The sequence below is a fragment of the Apium graveolens genome, chromosome 9, assembly GCF_009905375.1.
Source record: "Apium graveolens cultivar Ventura chromosome 9, ASM990537v1, whole genome shotgun sequence".
NCBI classification, from domain to species: Eukaryota; Viridiplantae; Streptophyta; class Magnoliopsida; order Apiales; family Apiaceae; genus Apium; species Apium graveolens.
The window spans coordinates 256,180,562-256,201,553 of NC_133655.1; the positions used below are offsets into that span (position 1 = coordinate 256,180,562).

Sequence of the window (20,992 nt, forward strand, 5' to 3'; positions counted from 1 at the left end):
TATTTATGGAATAGAGTAGCTTGCAAGTATTACACCGATTCCATAATTAATGATATTTAATTATGGAAAAGAGTAGCGCACAAGTCTATCTACACCTATATAAACACCTCTAAGGCGTTAGGGTTGGACACACCAAAAACATATTCGCCTCTAAACATAAATCTCTCTCTCTCGGTGATAGTTTCGTGCCCGTTCAAGCTCGCTGAAGGTGCTCGTTATCCGTAACGCCGCCGCTACCTCGTTTTATCCTGGGAGGCTATCGACTCGCACATACGGTGAGAGGCGAAATAGCTTTAAGGAGACAGTTTCAACTGGACTCGAGGATCTCTCTTCTAGTTTATATCTTTTCTTCCTCCGTTTGCTCTCGTTTACTCACGCACACACTTGTTTGATTATTTGTATTAATCGCAGATTGTTTTAACAATCTTAAAGCTATTTATTTTATATACATCTGTGACTGATACATCTGTATCTGCTTATTTTGTTGAGTAACAGATCGATGGAGAACCAAACTGTGAACGATTCGATGAACATGACGGCTGATCCCAACGCACAGATCACTGGATCTGATGGGGTTCACCAGCAGCCGATTAACCCTAACGCACGGATCTTACGATCTGATGGGGGTCAAACGCCTGTTGGACATGTGCCTTCGGGACATGTGCCTGTGGGACACACTATCATTGGACAGTTTAGTGTTCCTCTTGGACAGATATCGGCAGGATTCACTCCTCCGATCATACCTGCGGTGCCTACTGGTGTGCATACACCTGTAGTACAGACGCACGTACCATCTGTTCCACCCGTGGTGCCTGCTGCACCTGTTATGCCAACTGTGCCTGCTGCACATGCTGAAAAACCTGAGAAGTTCAACGGAACGAACTTCAAACGTTGGCAACAAAAGATGCACTTTTATCTGACCACGTTGCATATGGATCGCTTCCTTAAGGAAGAACCACCGTTGCTCACTACTGAGAGTAACATGCAGACTGTGTATGCTGCTGATGCTTGGAAGCACTCTGACTACATCTGTCGGAACTATGTGTTAAATTGTTTGTCTGACTCGTTGTATAACGTATACAGCGCGAAGCCAACAGCTAAGGTCTTATGGGAGTCACTTGACCATAAGTATAAAACCGAGGACGCTGGGGCAAAGAAGTGGATTGTTGGCCGCTTTCTTGATTATTAGATGGCAGACTCTAAGACTGTGGTCAGTCAGGTGCAGGAACTGCAGGTGATCATTCATGACATTCATGCTGAGGGAATGGTCATAAGTGAGTCTTTCCAAGTTGCTGCTGTTATTGAAAAGCTTCCACCTGGATGGAAAGATTTCAAGAACTACCTTAAGCACAAGCGAAAGGAGATGTCTATGGAGGATCTTATTGTTAGACTTCGTATTGAAGAAGACAACAGAGGGTCCGAGTAGAAAGTTAACGTTGCCACTGAGAAGGCAAACATGGTGGAGCATGCTCAAAGCTCCAAGCCCAAGAAGGCTAATTCTGGTAAAGGGGCAAAGCTGGCACCCAAGGGAGGGATTTCGAAGTCGAAATTTCAAGGGAAGTGCTACAATTGTGATAAAGTTGGTCATAGGTCTTCTGACTGCAAGAAGCCCAAGAAGCCCAACAAGAAGAAAGAAGCAAACATGGTAGAGAATATCTCCAAGGAGATGGGTGACATAGACCTCTGTGCTACGGTCTCTGAAGTGAACCTGGTCGGTTCTAATCCACGTGAATGGTGGATTGATACTGGTGCTACTAGGCATGTTTGCTCAGACAAGGCGGTTTTCTCTAGCCTCAAAGCTTCCGATGTTGGTGAGAAGCTCTACATGGGGAACTCAACAACTTCTACCATTGAGGGTGAAGGCACGGTGATCCTGAAGATGACCTCTGGGAAGAATCTGACTTTGAAGAATGTACTTTATGTGCCTGATATTCGCAAGAACCTTGTGTCTGGTTCTCTGTTGAATAAGCATGGCTTTCGCATTGTAATAGAGTCAGATAAAGTTATTTTGTCTAAGAGTGGTATGTTTGTAGGCAAGGGTTATTTAACTGATGGGCTTTTTAAGCTCAATGTAATGTCCGTTAAGGACGATAATGAAATGAAGAATTCTTCTGCTTACTTGCTTGAGTCTCCTAATTTATGGCATGCTAGATTAGGACATGTAAATTATGACACTTTACGACGTTTAAGTGCAAAAGAATACATACCTAAACTTACTATCGATCCAAAACATAAGTGTGAGACTTGTGTTGAGGCAAAATTAACGAGATCATCATTTAAACGTGTGGAAAGGAACACCAAAGTGCTAGACCTAATACATAGCGACATATGTGATTTAAAATTCGCTCCAACAAGAGGAGGAAACAAGTATTTTATTACATTCATTGATGATTGTACAAAATACTGCTATGTATATTTGTTGAAAAGCAAAGACGAAGCTATAGATAAATTTAAAATCTATAAGGAAGAAGTTGAGACACAACAAACTGAGAAAATCAAAACGATACGAAGTGATCGTGGAGGTGAATATGTTGAACCGTTTGGGGAATTCTGTTCACAACATGGTATAATCCATGAGGTCACTGCACCATACTCCCCTCAGTCAAATGGTGTGGCTGAAAGGAAGAATCGCACTCTGAAAGAGATGATGAATGCGATGTTGTTAAGCTCTGGGCTCCCACAATCGATGTGGGGAGAAGCCATCTTAAGCGCAAATAATATTTTAAATATTACGATGCGCAAGAATAAGGATGTAAGTCCTTATGAAATTTTGAAGAAAAAGAAACCAAGTTACCAACACCTGAAAGTGTGGGGGTGCCTTGCAAAGGTACTGATCCCTACACCGAAGAAGGTGAAGATAGGTCCTAAGACTGTGGATTGTATCTTCATCGGATATCCTCCACACAGCACTGCATATCGGTTTCTTGTTCATGAATCCAAGATTCCTGATATTCAAAAGAATACCATTATGGAATCAAGGAATGCCTCATTTTTTGAGACGATGTTTCCCTGTAATCCAGGAAACCAACAACCTACGACGTCTAAACGATCTCATGAGTCTGTAGATGACGATAATGAGAGTGACGAAAGTGAAGACGAAAATGTGGGGGTAGTGAGAAGGAGTAAAAGACAACGAACGGAGAAATCCTATGGGTCTGATTTTATGACCTATTTGCTCGAAGAAGGTGACCCAAAAACTTATAAGGAGGCGGTTACCTCACCTGATGGGCCTATGTGGAAAGAGGCCATCAAGAATGAAGTTGATTCAATTATGCAAAATCATACTTGGGAATTAGTGGACTTGCCAACTGGTTGCAAACCATTAGGTAGCAAGTGGGTTTTCAAGAAGAAGTTGAAAACTGATGGCACTATTGATAAGTATAAGGCCAGACTTGTAATTAAAGGATACAAGCAACAAAAAGGACTTGATTACTTTGATACATATTCTCCTGTAACGAGAATAACGTCCATAAGGATGATGTTTGCTATTGCTGCAATACGTAATCTAACTGTACATCAAATGGATGTGAAAACAGCTTTCCTAAATGGAGACATAGATGAAGAAATCTATATGGAACAACCTGAAGGGTTTGTTGTCCCAGGACAAGAAAGGAAAATGTGTAGATTGGTGAAATCATTGTATGGTTTGAAACAAGCGCCTATGAAATGGCATGAAAAATTTGATGAGGTCGTGCTGGCCAATGGTTTCAAAATCAATGAATGTGATAGTTGTGCCTATTACAAGGATAACGAGAACAGCTATGTCAAGGAGAATGACAATGGCTATGTCATGATGACACTATATGTAGATGATCTACTTATTGCTGGAAGCAATGATAAAGTTATCAAATCTACAAAGGACATGTTGAAATCAAGGTTCGACATGAAAGATATGGGACTAGCAAATGTTATTCTGGGAATTCAAATTTCTAGAACATCAGAGGGTCTCGCATTAAGTCAACCACATTATGTTGACAAGATCCTTGAGAAGTTTCTTAAGGATGACTTTGAGAAAGCTAGGACACCTGTGGATATGACTTTGCACCTATCCAAGAACAAAGGTGTAGCTGTTTCCCAATTGGAATACTCGAGGATAATTGGTAGTCTGATGTACCTCATGAGTTGTACAAGACCAGACATTGCATACTCAATTAGCAAGTTGAGTAGGTTTACGAGTAATCCGGGAGCTGATCACTGGAAAGCGATTATAAGGGTACTAAGGTATTTGAGGGGAACTCGAGACTATGGACTGCACTATGGCAGATACCCAGCAGTATTAGAAGGATATACTGACGCAAATTGGATATCTAGCAAGAAAGCACTTAAGTCTACGAGTGGCTATGTGTTTACATTAGCTGGAGCGGCAATATCATGGAAATCCTCAAAACAAACGGTGATAACTCATTCCACGATGGAAGCTGAGTTTGTGGCACTAGATAAATGCGCCGAAGAGGCTGAATATCTACGTCAGTTTCTGGAGGATATTCCAAGATGGCCAAAGCCTGTAACTGCAATAGGGATTCACTGTTATAGTCAATCCGCTATTGGCAGAGCACAGAGCACGATGTATAATGGAAAGTCTCGTCATATACGACGACGACACAGTTCCATTAGACAATTGATCTCAACCGGAATTATCACTATTGACTATATACCGTCAAAGGATAATATCGCGGATCCACTAACCAAAGGGTTATCAAGAGAAGTGGTTGAGAAATCATCGAGAGGGATGGGCCTTAAGCCTATTGCTTAACGGCATCATGGTGGACACCCAACCATTGCTGACTGGAGATCCCAAGAACTTGGTTCAATGGGACAACTAAATCATGATGACCAAATCACTGTGGGGGTAACCCCTGGCCTGTTCCTATGATGAGGAAACAGTGAGACCCGTAAGGTACGAGGTTAAGCTTTGAGCTTTTAATGATCTTTGATGAATACATGGAGCTCAGGAGTGAACGCATGGAATTCAGTTGAGTAAACGCAGGTTACTCTATAAGATAAAGATCACCTATGTGGGAGAGAAGTGGGGCCGCTTCAAAGGAGAATTGCGAGGCACAATTCTTTAGAAACTTCTGCAGAACCAGGACGATGTTCCATGGCCAAAATGGACATACTCATGAGAGCTGAACGAGTCAGAAATGATATAGTGATAAGTATATCATCGTTTACATAAACGGTCGAACAGTTCAAGGACAAGCACGTCTACTGTCTACCAGTAAAGTCGGTATGCTTACTCGAGCGAAGGTTCAAGGAGCATTCTCTACCTATCGTATGCTATATCTGATCGAAGAAACTATCACCAAGTCAAACTCCGTGTCTGTCTGTCTGTCTGTCTGGTGTGTGCTACTAAGATCACCAATCTCACCCATGTGGGGGATTGTTAGAAAATATGGGTATAAGTCCCATATTGGTAAGTCATATTTTTGAGCATTATGACTAAAAGATGTGTGAGATATGATGATATTCTCTTAATAATGGAAATTATTATTTTCCATTAGAATTTGGCTCAAATATTATGGCATAAATTAATTTGATTTTATTTCAGATTAATTGATATGGTGTATGTCTTGATATATTTAATCTGATTCTGTTTCAGATTATTTATGGAATAGAGTAGCTTGCAAGTATTACACCGATTCCATAATTAATGATATTTAATTATGGAAAAGAGTAGCGCACAAGTCTATCTACACCTATATAAACACCTCTAAGGCGTTAGGGTTGGACACACCAAAAACATATTCGCCTCTAAACACAAATCTCTCTCTCTCGGTGATAGTTTCGTGCCCGTTCAAGCTCGCTGAAGGTGCTCGTTATCCGTAACGCCGCCGCTACCTCGTTTTATCCTGGGAGGCTATCGACTCGCACATACGGTGAGAGGCGAAATAGCTTTAAGGAGACAGTTTCAACTGGACTCGAGGATCTCTCTTCTAGTTTATATCTTTTCTTCCTCCGTCTGATCTCGTTTACTCACGCACACACTTGTTTGATTATTTGTATTAATCGCAGATTGTTTTAACAGTTAAAAGAATATGTCGATACATAAAGGGGACAATTGGCTGTGGTTTGGTGTATTCGAAGAAAAGTGGAAATAATATACTGATGGGTTTTTCAGATAGCGATCTGGCAGGTGACTTAGGTGACAGAAAGAGCACAGGTGGAATGGTTTTTTATTTGAATGAGAGTCTTATTGCGTGGGTGTCACAAAAGCATAGGTGTGTGTCGTTATCTTCATGCGAAGCAGAATTCATGGCTACAACTACAGCGGCTTGTCAAAGTATTTGGCTGAAAAACGTACTAAGTCAAGTCACATGATTTTGTTGGTCCAGTCGTGTTATATATAGATAACAGGTCTGCAATTGATCTTGCAAAGAACCTGGCTTTCCATGGTCGCAACAAACATAAGGTGGATTAATTTAGATGATGGGAGCATACTCAATAATGTAGCTTGATTTTTTTAAGTAATCTAAAATTCTACCTCAAAATATATTGAAGTGAGATATATTCAATTGACACGTAAATATTATAGCTAACAGATAGAAGGGTTGAAAATGCTCTAATTGGCATGCATTTACTTGTCACACTGAATAAGGGTCGAGCTAAGTTGGAGTTGGGGGACTATAGCCCGAGCGAGTAAACTATAAATATATTATAATATTATTTTCCAGTACCCCCTACAATACAAAACTAACCTCACATATATGTTTATATTTAATATATTTAATTTTTAGTTCCTGTCTTAATTTTTTATTTAATATGTACTTTTAGTTTCTATAAACGCAAAAGAAAAAAAAATTACAATTGATTTAGTCTGACATTAAAAAATCTAAACATAAAAATATTCTTAAAAATTTACATCTTAATTTTTTTAATTTTGAAATGTACACGTGTATCATTTTTTAGAACAATTTTGATGAGTAAAGATCTCTCCCACTAGAATTTCCTTTTAACTAATTTTTTATATATTTAATTTAGCCCTCACAACTATTTTTTCTGGCTTTGATAGTTAAGCCGTTTAAATCCAATCAATAAATTCATAATAAATTATCAAGTCATCGTTGCAAAATTAATTGAACCAAAATTTAATAGCTCTAACATTACCTTTTTATTAAATTACATTTTTTTTATTGAGATAACGTTTAAATTAGAGACCAATTTAGTCTTAAAAAGAGTACAATAATCAACATTATTTTACCCCCTCGGACCCAAAAGAAAAAACGTCCCTTTTATATTTTCAGTATAGCTCAGAACATTTTTTTAAAAAAAATATTCTTTGTTCGAATTAAAATGTTATTATACTATTTTAAAAAAAAGAAAATTAAAAATAATTTGTTGAAATAAAAATAACTAAAAAGGTCAAATGGGCATATTTTGAGACTGATTTGTCTTGGTCATCGTGCAAGATACTTTTTTCAATAGCGATAGCGAATTGTGACCAGTTCAATATTGGACGACCAATTAGTGGCAATTTATTAATATCAATATTGTGAATCAGATGAAAATTAATTCATTCTTTACAAAGTTTTGTATAGCCTTTCTGTAAAGGGAAGAAAGATTGAAATAAAATATTGATGCCAGTACGTGATATTTGTGTGTTTATAACTTCAACTTGCAAATATTATAATTTATACCCAGATTTTTGTACATAGAACATAGATACAAAACAAATAAAATATTGAAATGAGAGTTTTTTGATTAATACAGAAGAAATGGCACAGGTGAAAACAAATATAATAAATAAAAAAGAATATATTTCATTTGTCCATTTCCCCCCTATTTTTTACTTGATTATTCTCAGGATTATTGTTCTAACAGGCGCCTTCTCGTATTTAACTTTTACAAATGAAAAAAAAAATCTTTTTAATATTCCATTCTATAAATTTTATTTTTTGTTTCAAATTCTTTTTAAAAAAATTATTTGATGCGAAACAAGTTACCAAACTTAAACTTAAATCAGTTTATGTTGCTATTTAATTTACTTGTACAATTCGATTCGACATACACATATTTCAGTGAATTCAAAATAATTTGGTTGTTTAAAATTTTACATTTTTCTTGCTTATTATATATTGTTGGTTTTGTAAACTAAGACAAGTCCGTGCTCCGTATTTAAGGTTAGAAGGCACCCGAGATCAGCATCTTAATTAAAAACGATTAGTTCAAACTTTAAATATAACTAGTTTAAGAAGCGATCTTCTAAAATAATGTTTCATTTTTGCATTTTTCATCAGATCTTGGTCATTCTAAATTATTGAATAATCAATAAATATAATAAATAATAAAAGTTTAAAAAGTTGTTATCTGGTTAAACATGTTTACTCCAATAAGCCGCTATCTCATTATTCATAAATCAAAAATTATGAAATTATATTATTTATTAGTTAATAAACAATGTAATATTTTTTTCTATTTAATAATATAAAAATGTGAGAAAATTAAAAAAATAGATTGAAACGATATGAGAGTTGACACCTCACCGCGTTCATCTTCTCATTTACTTAAGTACATAATATAATGAAATAATGAAATAATGATTTTAAAAAATATTGAGAAAACATATTTATAGATACTTGTACTTGAAATATTTTATAGGTTAAAAATTGAAGAATTTTTTAGGAAAATATAATGCACTACGTTGATTTTAGGAGAAAGAGAAGAAATTGTGTAAAAAGAAATTTTGGATATGGAAAGTTAATTTAAAGAGAAAGTAGAAATTTTAGGAAAATATTAAGATGGTAAGTTGATTTTAAAAATTTTAATGACAAATTTGAAGATGGAAAGTTAATTTAAAGAGAAAGAAAAAGTTTTAGGAGAATATTAAGATGGTAAGTTGATTTTAAATTTTTTAATGAAAGATCTTATAGAAACTTTAGGAGATGGAAAGTTAATTTAAAAAGAAAGAAGAAGTTTTAGGAGAATATTAAGATGGTAAGTTGATTTTAAAATTATTACTAAAAGATCTTGTAGAAATTTTAGGAAAATATTACAAATGATGATAATATATTTAGGAGAATATAAGTTAATTATAAATTTTGATATTTTTTAACTCAAAAAATTGAGAAATTAGAAAAATAGAATGAGGTGATTTGAGATGCGCCACATAAACGCCCCCGTCTTCTCCTTTATATACGTATATATTGATTGATATTTTCTCCGTCCATTTTATATTGGTCACAATTCTTTATTTTGTTACAAAAGTATTGGTCATATTTTCCATATAAGAAAATTATGTTGATATGGGCCTGAAATTTGCCTAAAAATATAATTAATGTTGAATTAATTAGACCTGATACGGTCCAATAATAAAGCCCAATTATGAGAAGCCCAATTATGAGAAGCCCAATTAATGAGGTCCAAAACTTTAATTATTTAATAATTTCGTAATTAATAAATAGAGTGAAATAACAGCTCATTAAGTATATCTAATAGAAATAAAATTCTTTAATGAGTGGCCTCCAAGGCACCTAAACCAATAAGGAATCTGCTTCCTACGTAGACTCCAAAACCTATTCTAAAACGAAGACTTATTCATCAAGTCTCCTAACCCTAGTCCAATTCATGGACATTCAACATCTATATAAAGGGTCATACCCCCATCATTCAGAGATACGTCTTGGCTTGATATTCTAAATTCACAGAGATACGTAGGCATCTTGTGAAGGCAGGTTTAAGTTACGAAACACAAGCGCAACCATTAAAGGCCTTGAGCTCACGAAACCCTAGTATTAAATATCCGTAATAGTTGTAACCTAGTTTTTTATCCATAACATTTGGCGCCGTCTGTGGGAAGACAACAACAAATATGGTGAACACACGAAGCAGAAATAATAGTGGAACTGGCGATCCTGTCCTATCGCGATCTCATCGGTGGTGAAGATACCCCGCACTCAACTTATGCCTCCATTCAAGGAAGAGCCCCCGTAGGGACATCTGATAGAGTATATATCTATATATATTTTAAAGAATTTTATTCTCATATTTATAATATTATATCATTAATTCGATATTATTAATTAGAATTTATTGTTTTATAACAGAAAATAAAGAATTCCCAACTTTATATGGAATTGGTCTTATTTGGACTTAAATCATAAGGAAATTCAGATTTATTGTGTTGTACGCGCATACATCACTGTTTTGGCCGTAATATCAGAATAGGGCGATCTTATAGCCCATGTGAAACTAAAAGAATTATCTACAGTTTAGAAATGGTCCAACATCAAGAATCCAACTAGAGAAGCCCAGAATCAGGCCCAGAAAAAAGACTTCGAATTTTACATAGAATCCAATTTATTTAGGGAAATTATTTATATTTTCTTGGAAAGCATTAAAACTCTTTCTTATATATTAGGTATGAGACATATTGTATAGAGAGAACCATAACATATTATATTAGAGAGTAATTCGATAATTGTATTCTTGAGAGAAGGGAGAGAAGCAGCTTGAGAGGGAGATTGAAAGAAGGAGTGAAGGGATTCTTTAAAATTGTATTCTTTGTGCATCAATTCTTAAACTCATGGTTTGCGTTCTTAATATATATTTTGTTTATCTTATCATGAGTAACTAATTCCTTTATCCAAGAGTTGGATATTATTCAATTGGCTTAATATGTTTGTTTGATTATATTGTGATTTTCTTATTATTGTTAATCTGTTATTGAGCACTTTATACAATTAGAGGAGTAGCTAACTTCTAATTGTATCTTTAGGAGTTATAACGAATCGGTAGAGGAGTTGTAATTCTAGTACATGATATGATAGACATAATTTAAGTATTGGATTGGGAGATTGATATGAGAATTATGAAACTTATAATCTTTGGCTTTTAATAGTCTATAATTATACTTTGTATGACCATGAGAGTGGCGTTCTATGAATAGTTGTAGGCACTATAATCTATCTTGGGAGAGGATTTTATAAATATTAGAAGGATTGTTTTTAACAAAATAGGACCACAAATTAGACATTCATGATAATCATTGAAGAACCCTTACTCTTGGATTGTTTTTTCTCAATTATATTATATAATTTTTAGTTGTTTATTAGTTTAATTAGTTGATAATCGCACACTACAAATTATTCTCAACACTTCTGAATTGTAAGAAATAAAAGAGTTGAAATTGGTGTTATTATCAGTCCTTCACTGCGAATGATACTCTAAAAATACACAACAACAAATTGGCGCCGCTGCCGGGGAAGACAACAATATTGATTTTATGTTAATTATTTCTTGTAGTTTGGATTTTATCTTTGTATATAATTTTTTCTTTTTCCTTCTTTTTGTTTTTCTTTTGTGTGTCTACAGGTTTTTTTGAGGTAGACAACGTAAAGATTTGAGTTGAGGAGACGACATGAATAACAATTTTGGGTGGGATAACGCTCAAGATTTCATCAGCAATCAGGATCGAGATCAAAATTTTAATTCTTTTCAGGATTTTAATGTGTATCAGGTGAACTCGTTTGATTGTTACAAATCATATTATGCTCCATACCCTCCTAGTACATATTTTTCATATTCTTTTGATAATCAATACCATGATGATTCATATGTATGCAATGGTGTTGATGACAGTTTGAATCATTCTAATCCTTCTTTATTTTTTTTGGGACTTCTTAAACACTTTGTTGACTTAAATTTTGAGATTGCTAATAAAGGTGATATTTCATGTGAAGTAGAATCAATATGTTGGTACGAGGAGAATGCTAAAAGAAATAGTTTTATTATGGAAGTTCAACTTGTGATGCATGATGGTTGTCTTCAAGTTCCTCCTTGCGTCAGTTTTCCAACGATCCATGATTCTTGTTAAGCAATTGATGATAATTTTGTGTCTGATGAGTCTACTTATTTAGTTGATGATAGTCCCATGTGTGATAACGATAATTTTGATGCAATTGAAATTTTACCAAATTTAGATAATGTTGTTGATCTTAATAAATTGGTAGACGAGATAAAAATTGATGAGTGTCCAATTAAAATTGAGGAGGGATTTAAGATTGATGAAATTGAAAGTCTTTCTTTGGAATATAGGGATCCAATTTGGGAGGAGTTTATGAGTCGTACCTATGATGATAATTCTGACGACATTTCTAGCTACTTTGATTTTTCTAAGTCTCTTGAGAAAGTGTGGATCATAAAAAGTTTCTTATATTTTTATGGATCTAAGATATATTTGCACATCATAATGTTAATACTGATTCGTAGATATGTGCATTTATTTGCTTTTTCGCCACATTGATGATGCTAGTTGTATGTACACGTCAAACTAATGACATTAAAGAAGCGATGCTTGGGAGGCAACCCAAGATTATAAAATTAGTTAGATTTTATTTTTGTTTTTTTTACTCCCACATTTTGCTTTAATGTGTTTGTTTGAAGTGATTAAGGCGTTTAGAATGATTTTGGACAAGAATGGGAAACAACATAATCATGTTGGGTGTCCAACATGGTCATGCAACACAATTATACATCTCGGCTTGTTTTTCAGAGATTGTCATGATCACGCAGATTTTGGCATGGTCATGCAATAGTAAAGAACCTCACGACTGATTTTTAAAGGTTTAGCATGCTCACACAACTTCATTAGCATGACCATGCAGCTGGAAAAAAAATCCTCGGCTTGTTTTTAAGGGTTTAGCATGGTCATGCATGCTATTGGCATGATCACGCGCTGGATTGACATGCTCGTGCAGTTTATTAGCATGCTCATGCAACATAACTACATCAACAAAAAAAGCGCTACGAGTTTGTATAGACTCAATCGAGCTAGACATGGATCAGACACGTCAAGCATATACCTAGAGGAGTATTTCTTTCATTCTTTTATATTTTAGAATTATTAGTTTAGCATGTCATGAAGACATTGACTCATTTAAGTGTGGGGATGTGTTTTTAGTAGTTGTATTATACATAAAAAAATTAAAAAATCGTATAGATTGTATTATATCATATAGTTACATATATGTTAGTTGCATTACATTGTAATCATAACATGAGCTCAAATTAGTAGTAGTCTAAATTGGTGACCTATGATGATATTATGTGTATCTTATATTCGATTTTCTTGCTATGATCACATGCTAAAGATGTTACATGCGTAGTGTCACTAGTGCAGAGCTTATTTTTTTACACACACTTATTGTGCTCTTAAACTGAGACTTAGATATGCTTGTTTCTTAAGGGGTAGCCGCTTGTTGATGATTAGAATTTTGACTATTCTCTTTTGAGATTAGTACGTAAATGCTTAAGTTTGGGGGAAGCTATAGGGTGTAAATGTCTTTTAAAAATATATGTATGATAGTAGTAATAAATAACACGCAAAAAAATAAATATGGTATAATTGACTAGGTTGAGCTCATTAATACTCAAGTAATTAAGTCTGAGGGGACTTTGTTCCTAGAAACCTAAAGCCTTTTATGGTTTGGGATTGTTGACCCAACACTCGCTACACATAGGTATTAGTGCATAAATCTTTAGGGATCTCGACCATTGCACAGTTAATTAACCATTAAATATATGTGTTTATAATATGGTTGGCAAAGTCTGATGGAGGTCGTAACTCATTTACACTGAGGAGCCACCCAATCTTAGACCGAGCTTGTGAAGTCTTATAGCGGTCGTAACTCACTTACACTGAGGAGCCACCCAACCTTAGACCGAGCTTGTGAAGTCTTATGGCGTTCGTAACTCACTTACACTAAGGAGCCACCCAACCTTAGACCGAGCAGTAATAAAAATCGTATGTATATTTAGTTATAGTATTATTGTAATAAAGAAAGACATGAAAATCCCTTGCTAAACTTGAACAATGGCTAGTTCTAAGTAACGAAGTGTTTAAGATCTATTCTAATACTCAACTTGGGGCTATTAACTCGCATGACTTGTCATGTTGAAACTTGTATGCCTTTGTTCTTGGTTCATTAGAGAGCGTTTTGTTAAGCTAAGCACATACGCACACTCTGTATTTATTTTAACTATGTTGTGATATTATGTGTGAGCTTGATATGTCTAAGCTTGGTGCATGAGCTGAGGGTTCTATCTGACTTGGCATGAACTGTTATAACTGAGATCTTTTGTATTGTCAATCATTTAGCTGTATTCATATAGTTGCATATTACATGGGTTAGATGGATTTTATGGGTATAGTTACTATAGGCCCTCACGAGACCTTACTCATCCACTAGGGCTACCTTGGGGTTTAAAGGGCTTGTTGCATATGCCAAATGCAACCGTGATCACCTTACGAAAGTGGTACTACTTAACAATATATTATATTAGTTTGCACGAGGACGTGCAAAATACTAAGTGTGGGGATATTTGATAGAGTATATATTTATATATATTTTAAAGGATTTTATTCTCATATTTATAATATTATATCATCAATTGGATATTATGAATTAGAGTTTATTGTTTTATGATAAGAAATAAAGAATTCCCAACTTTATATGGAATTGGGCTTATTTGGTTTTAAATCATAAGGAAATTCGGATTTATTGGGTTGCACACGCATACATCATTGTTTTGGCCGTAACTTGAGTTCTAGACATCAGAATTGGGCGATCTTAAAGCCCATACGAAGCTTAAAGAATTATCTACAGTTTAGAAGTGGTCCAACATCAAGAATCCAACTGGAGAAGCCCAGAAAAAGACTTTGAATTTTAGAGTATCGTTCACAGGGAAGGACTGATATCAACACCAACTTCAGCAGCTTCAGGCGACCATAAACCCCCAACCTGTTGGGTATGAGTACTCAACGGTCGTGACTCCTGTAACCACCAACCCACCTTATGGGATACCTCTATACCCCGAGATTGGAGGAAGTGGACCCTCTAATCGAAGTGAAGGACAAGGACGGACGCCCCTATACATTCGTGGCTTGGTTCCTATCCCTGAGAATCGAGAGTTCTTTGGACCCTAATCCGCTAGAGACTCCGACTCTTCCGATGAAGAAGTAGCTCCGAGGAGGAGACGTGCCGGTAAGGAGCCAATGCCTAACGGCTATCAACAGCCCAGGAACACTGAAGGGACGATTCCCCAAGATGTACAAGATATGATTAGGGCTCATGAAGCTGAGATCCAAAGGCTAAAGCATGATTTGGAGATACATCTGACATCGAGACCTCCAACTTCAGCAAGACAAAGAGATCTTCCTATCATAGATTTGGAAGGTCCGACACCAAGAAGGATAGCTCCAGCCCCAAGGGCTGACCCAAGTGATTTAATGCCTTTAAAAGATCCTGATTATCCGAAAACACCATTCAATGAAGAGATAATGAATGTTCACATCTCAAGAAAGTTCAAGATGCCCACCATCAAAGCATACGATGGCACTGGAGACCCAACCAATTATATCAGGACATTCTCTAATGCCCTGTTGCTACAGCTTGTGAACGACACTATTAAGTGTCGAGCTTTCTCTCAAACCCTGTCGGGTATGGCTCAAAGGTGGTATAGCCGCCTCCCCCCGAATTCAATTGGATCCTTTAAGGATTTAAGCCAAGCATTCATTAAGTAGTTCAATAGTGGCAGAGTGCACGAGAAAAGTTCGGCTTCCCTTATGGGAGTAGTTCAAGGAGCAAAGGAGTCCCTTATAGACTACTTGAAACGATTCACGAAGGAGGCCCTAAAGGTTCCAGACCTAGATGACAAGGTAGCTATGATTGCTTTACAACAAGGAACTAGAGATGAGTTCTTCAGAATGTCTTTGGCCAAGTGTCCCCCCAAAAGCATGTTGCAGCTCCACGATAGGGCCGGGAAGTATATCAAGGTGGAAGAAAGTATGAAAAAGACAGTAGTGAACAACGAGCCCGCTGGAGGCAAGAAGCTGAAAATTGACCAAGAATATAGTACCAAGGATAAGTATCCTAGGGTCGACAAGGATGCTGATTCGCCACCCAAGAAAGGGGGACCTGGTTGGTTAGAAGTTCACTGAATATGCTAGGTTGAATGTCCCGAGGAATCAAATCTTGATGGAAATCAAAAGAGACAGAGACGCTCGTTGGCCAAAGCCTCTAAAGGAAGATCCTGCCAAGTTGGATAAAAGCAAATATTGTCGATTTCATAAAGATGTTGGTCATGATACCGATTAATATCGAATACTAAAAGAAGAGATCGAATTTCTTAAACGAAAAGGAAAATTGAATAAGTGCACTGGAGATGGTGATAGAGGAGAAAGGAATAATAGTGGAAGAAGGAATTTTGAGGATCGAAAAAGAGATCAAGATGACCAGGGGCGAAACCCCCAACCCCGAGGACCGGTGATAAATATGATCTTTGGAGGACCAACCACTATCGGTTCTTTTAGGAACTCAAGATAGGCACATGCTTGAGAAGTCATGCATATAGTCGGAGAAGCCTAAGGAAAAGACTGGAGTAACCATGTCTTTTGATGATTTTTATTTGGAAGGGGTTAAGTTTCCTCATGACGATCCCCTAGTTTTAACACTCATCATAGGGAATAGCCCGGTAAAAAGAGTCCTTGTAGACAATGGGGTGTCGGTGGATATTTTACTTTACGATACCTTTTTAAGGATGGGATATAATGATTCTCAATTAACCCCTATGGATATGCCAATATATGGATTCGCTAGAGTTGAATGCCCCGTGGAAGGGATAATTAAGTTTTCTTTGACTATGGGTTAGGAACCAAGGAAAGCAACACAGATGTTGAACTTTGTAGTGGTTAAGGCTGGATCAACATACAATGCAATCATGGGAAGAACGGGAATACATGTTTTTAAGGCAATCCCATTTTCTTACCATTCAGTTATGAAGTTTCCCACCAGGAACATGATAAGAGAGGAAAGATGAGATCAAAAGATGGAAAGAAGTTGTTATGTGGCCTCCCTTAGGGCAGATGGAGTCGGGGGAATGTTCTTCCTATAGAAGACATGGATATCCATGAGAATGATAAAAAGCGAGGAAAGCCAGCTGAGGATTTGATCCTGATTCCCTTGGCTCCTGAAGATCCGGAAAAAGTAATATTTGTTGGAGCATCGTTTGAAGAACCTCTTAAAGGAAAGTTGATAAGGCTCTTGCAAGAAAATAGTGACGTGTTTGCATGGTCGGCTTTAGATATGCCCGACATTGACCCAGAGTTGATCACCCACAAGTTGAATGTGGATCCTAATCGAAAGGCCATAAGGCAAAAGAAAAGGAGTTTTGCTCCTGAAAGGCAGAAAGCCATCAAGCAAGAAGTTGAGAAGCTCTTAGAGGCTGGTTTCATTGAAGAAATATAATTTCCAAAATGGTTGGTAAATCATGTAATAGTGAAGAAAGCTAATGGAAAATGAAGGATGTGTGTCGATTTTACTGATCTTAATGATGCATGTCTCAAGGATTGTTTCCCGATGCCAAGGATAGATACTCTGATAGACGTGACCGCGAGTCATGAGATGTTAAGCTTCATGGATGGGTTTAGTGGCTATAACTAGATCAAGATGCATAAGGATGACATCCCAAAGGTATCATTCATAACTGACTTTAGTGTTTTTTGTTATCTTGTTAAGGCATTTGTGATCAAGAATGCAGGAGTTACCTATTAAAGGTTGGTAAATAAGATTTTTAAAGATCTTATTAGAAGAACTATGGAAGTTTATGTAGATGACATGTTATACAAGAGTCTTGCAAAGAATGATCATATATCCCATTTGAGGGAAGCTTTTGAAGTCCTGAGAAATCACAAAATGATGTTGAATCCTGCCAAGTGTGCTTTTGGTGTAGGATCAGGAAAATTTCTAGGATTAATGGTCTCTAAGAGGGGAATTGAGGCCAATCCTGATAAGATTAAGGCCATTTTGGATATGGAACTTCCGCGGTCTATCAAGGATGTTCAAAAGCTCACTGGAAAGGTTGTTGCCTTGGGACGATTTATCTCCAAATCTGGAGACAAGTGCTTGCCATTCTTCAAGGCTTTAAAGAAGGTAAAAGATTTTACATGGACTGAGAATAGTCAAGAAGCATTCGAGGAATTGAAAAAATACATGGTTCAAGCCCCGTTGTTGGCCAAACCAGTCCTAAATGTAACCTTATATTTGTATTTGGCTGTTTTAGAAGTCGCTTTGAGTGCTGTGTTGGTAAAAGAAGAGCTTAAATTTCAAAAACCTATATACTATATCATCAAGATTCTGTATGGGGTTGAGCTGAATTATTCTACCATAGAGAAGTTTGCCTTAGCCTTAGTCATGGACTCAAGGAAGTTACATCCTTACTTCCAAGCCCTTAAGATCAAAGTATTGACAAATCAACCTCTGAAAAATATTATTTACAGTCCAAAAGCCAGTGAAAGGCTGATCAAGTGGGCTATTGAGCTCGGGGAATTTGATATTAAGTACAAACCTCGAATGGCGATCAAAATCCAGGCCTTGGATGACTTCGTAGTTGAATGTACCATCACCAACCAAGAAGTAGGGGGGCAGGAAGACAAACCTCAAGACATGCGGGGCAAAGAGGAGAGTGAAGGAGAGTAGATCAAGGACAAGGAATTCTTGGTACTCTATTTTGATGGGGCATCAAAAATAAATTCAAGTGGAGTTGGACTAGTCTTGAAAAGTCCCGATGGGTTCCTGATTAAGTATGCTATGAAGCTAGATTTTCCCACCACGGACAATGAAGCTGAATATGAAGCCTTAATAGCTAGCATGGGCCTAGATGGAACATTGAGGGTTAAAAATCTGAAAGTCCGTGGAGACTCGAAGCTCGTGGTATCCCAAGTCAAAGGAGAATTTGAAGCAAGGGATAGAACCATGGCGAAATATGTAAGCCTAGTGAGAGCTGTGATGACTCAATTCGATGAGTGTCATGTCGAGCACATCCCAAGAGAAGAAAATGCTAAGGCCGATGCATTATCCAAATTTGCATCATCAGAAATAGAAGAAAGTTCTAGAAGCGTGTACTTCTGTGTTTTAAAAACCCAAAGCTTAGATGTCAAACTAGTTGCCCTCATAGGGCTTAAAGGGTCATGGATAAATCCTATTAAGGCTTATCTACAAACCGAATGGCTTCCTAGTGATGTAGTGGAGGCGAGAAAATTGTCTGTACGAGCCCTAAGATATTCTTTGATTGATAGGATTCTTTATAAAAGGTCTTTTGTAATTCCTTGTCTAAGGTGCCTCATGTCAGATGTGGCCAACACTTGGGGGGCAGGGTCTTAGCCTATAGAAATGCCAGTTTAGGTTTCTACTGGCCATAAATGATGGCTGATGCCGAAGAATATGTGAAGAGATGTGATCGTTGTCAAAAACATGCCCCTGTAGTAAGGCAACCACCCAAAATGCTTACTTCCATAAACTCCCCAATCCCATTTTCTATGTGGTGAATGAATATTCCTGGGCCTTTCCCGATGGTTACTGCCCAAAGGAAGTTCTTAATTGTAGCAATTGATTACTTTACTAAGTGGATCGAAGCTAAGCCCTTAGCCAAGATTATAACTAAATAAGTTGCTCAATTCATGTGGGAAAATATCATGTGCAAATATGGGATTCCCTGAATCTTGGTAACCGATAATGGAACATAGTTCAATAACGAGGAATTCAAAAAGTATAGAGAATGAAATCAAGCTACGATTCACTTCTGTCGCTTACCCTCAAGCCAACGGGCTAGCAGAGGTTACAAATCGGATTATTTTAGATGGATTGAAGAAGAGGATTGAGAAATCCAGGAACAATTGGGTGGATGAAGTACTTCTTATACTGTGGGCATATATGACCACATTTAAAGTAACAACAGGGGAAACACCCTTCATATTGGCGTATGGAGCCGAGGCAGTTGTCCCTGCGGAGATATAACATTCATCTCCTAGAATTCAAGCCTTCAATGCTGGAGAAAATAAAGAAGGGTAGAGATTAGCTTTGGATTTAATAGACGAAGTTTGAGATGAAGCACATCCCAAGATCGTAGAATATCAGAAGAAAGCTTCCTTCTACAATAACCTGAGGGTGAGCGAAAGATTATTCAAGCAAGAAGACCTAGTTCTAAGGAAAGTTGAGGCTTCTGGAGTAGGTCAGAAAGGAAAATTAGCCCTGAATTGGGAAGGATCGTATAAGGTTTAAAGCGTCCAAGGATGAGGATCCTTTAAGCTAGAGACAATGGAAGGTGAATAAGTGGCAAGAACTTGGTATGCGCAGAACTTGAAGACTTATTACATATAACTTCTTATTTAAGTCAGATATTAAGTTGTTAGTATTATCTAACAACAATAAGGTTCGTTGAGACCATGGGCCTTTGGCCCCCTTAAGATTTTCATTTCAGTTTATAAGGATTTTTATTCTTGATATTTAAGGGTCGAACCCATTTTATTGACATTCAGACTATGTATTTGTTATTCTCTTTCCTTGAAAGTTTTCCTAATAATTCTATAAAGTATGATAAGCATGAAATGCGCAAAACTAAGTAAAAAAGAAATAAGAAGGAAATAGATGCATAAATAAATAAGTCATGAGTTTAAACCAAATACAAAAGAGCCATGGCAGGCTTACAAAGGCAGAAAACTAATCTAAGTCCTTAAAAAGTCGTCATCATTTCCTCTATCAGTAGAAGTAGTAGGGGAATAGGATCATGAAGGGGAGAAACTGCGACCTCGGCTGGAATAGCATGAACATGAGAAGGTGCAAGATATTGAACCTCCTCATCAGAAGACCCATGTCCAGGAATAGGGGGCACTGGGTACGCCTCAAGAGTCACCCCAGGAACGTTCTTCCTGATCTCTCCCACGATCTGCTCCCAGTAAGTGGAAAAGGTATTGGGGAAGTTTTCATCATACTCAGCATTCAGGACATTCCAAAAGTCCTGAGATGCCTTGTAATCAGCGATCACATCAACACAACCCTCTGAGCGACCAACTCCAGCCTACGGACTTTCTCCTTCTCATCTTCCAGCTTTTTCTCCACCTCTCAGAATCGAGCAAGATTAGCCTCCGGGGCCTTAAGATACTGATAAGTGGCATTTTATACCACTTAGAGCGTCTTATAACGGCTTGAATTGATGTCTTGAA

The 20,992-nt window shown here is 36.9% G+C and overlaps 1 protein-coding gene across 1 annotated transcript; it reads left to right on the forward strand.

Annotated features, from left to right (window-relative positions):
- The first annotated feature begins 18,581 nt into the window (after positions 1-18,581).
- Positions 18,582-19,154, forward strand: LOC141686185 (uncharacterized). Its single transcript, XM_074491235.1, has one exon. It carries the CDS (start codon positions 18,582-18,584, stop codon positions 19,152-19,154), a length of 573 nt encoding a protein of 190 aa, XP_074347336.1.
- Positions 19,155-20,992: the final 1,838 nt, after the last annotated feature.

Bases quoted from the DNA above. Each gene is read 5' to 3' on its own strand.
- LOC141686185 (XM_074491235.1), top strand. From the start codon at position 18,582: ATGAAGCTAGATTTTCCCACCACGGACAATGAAGCTGAATATGAAGCC.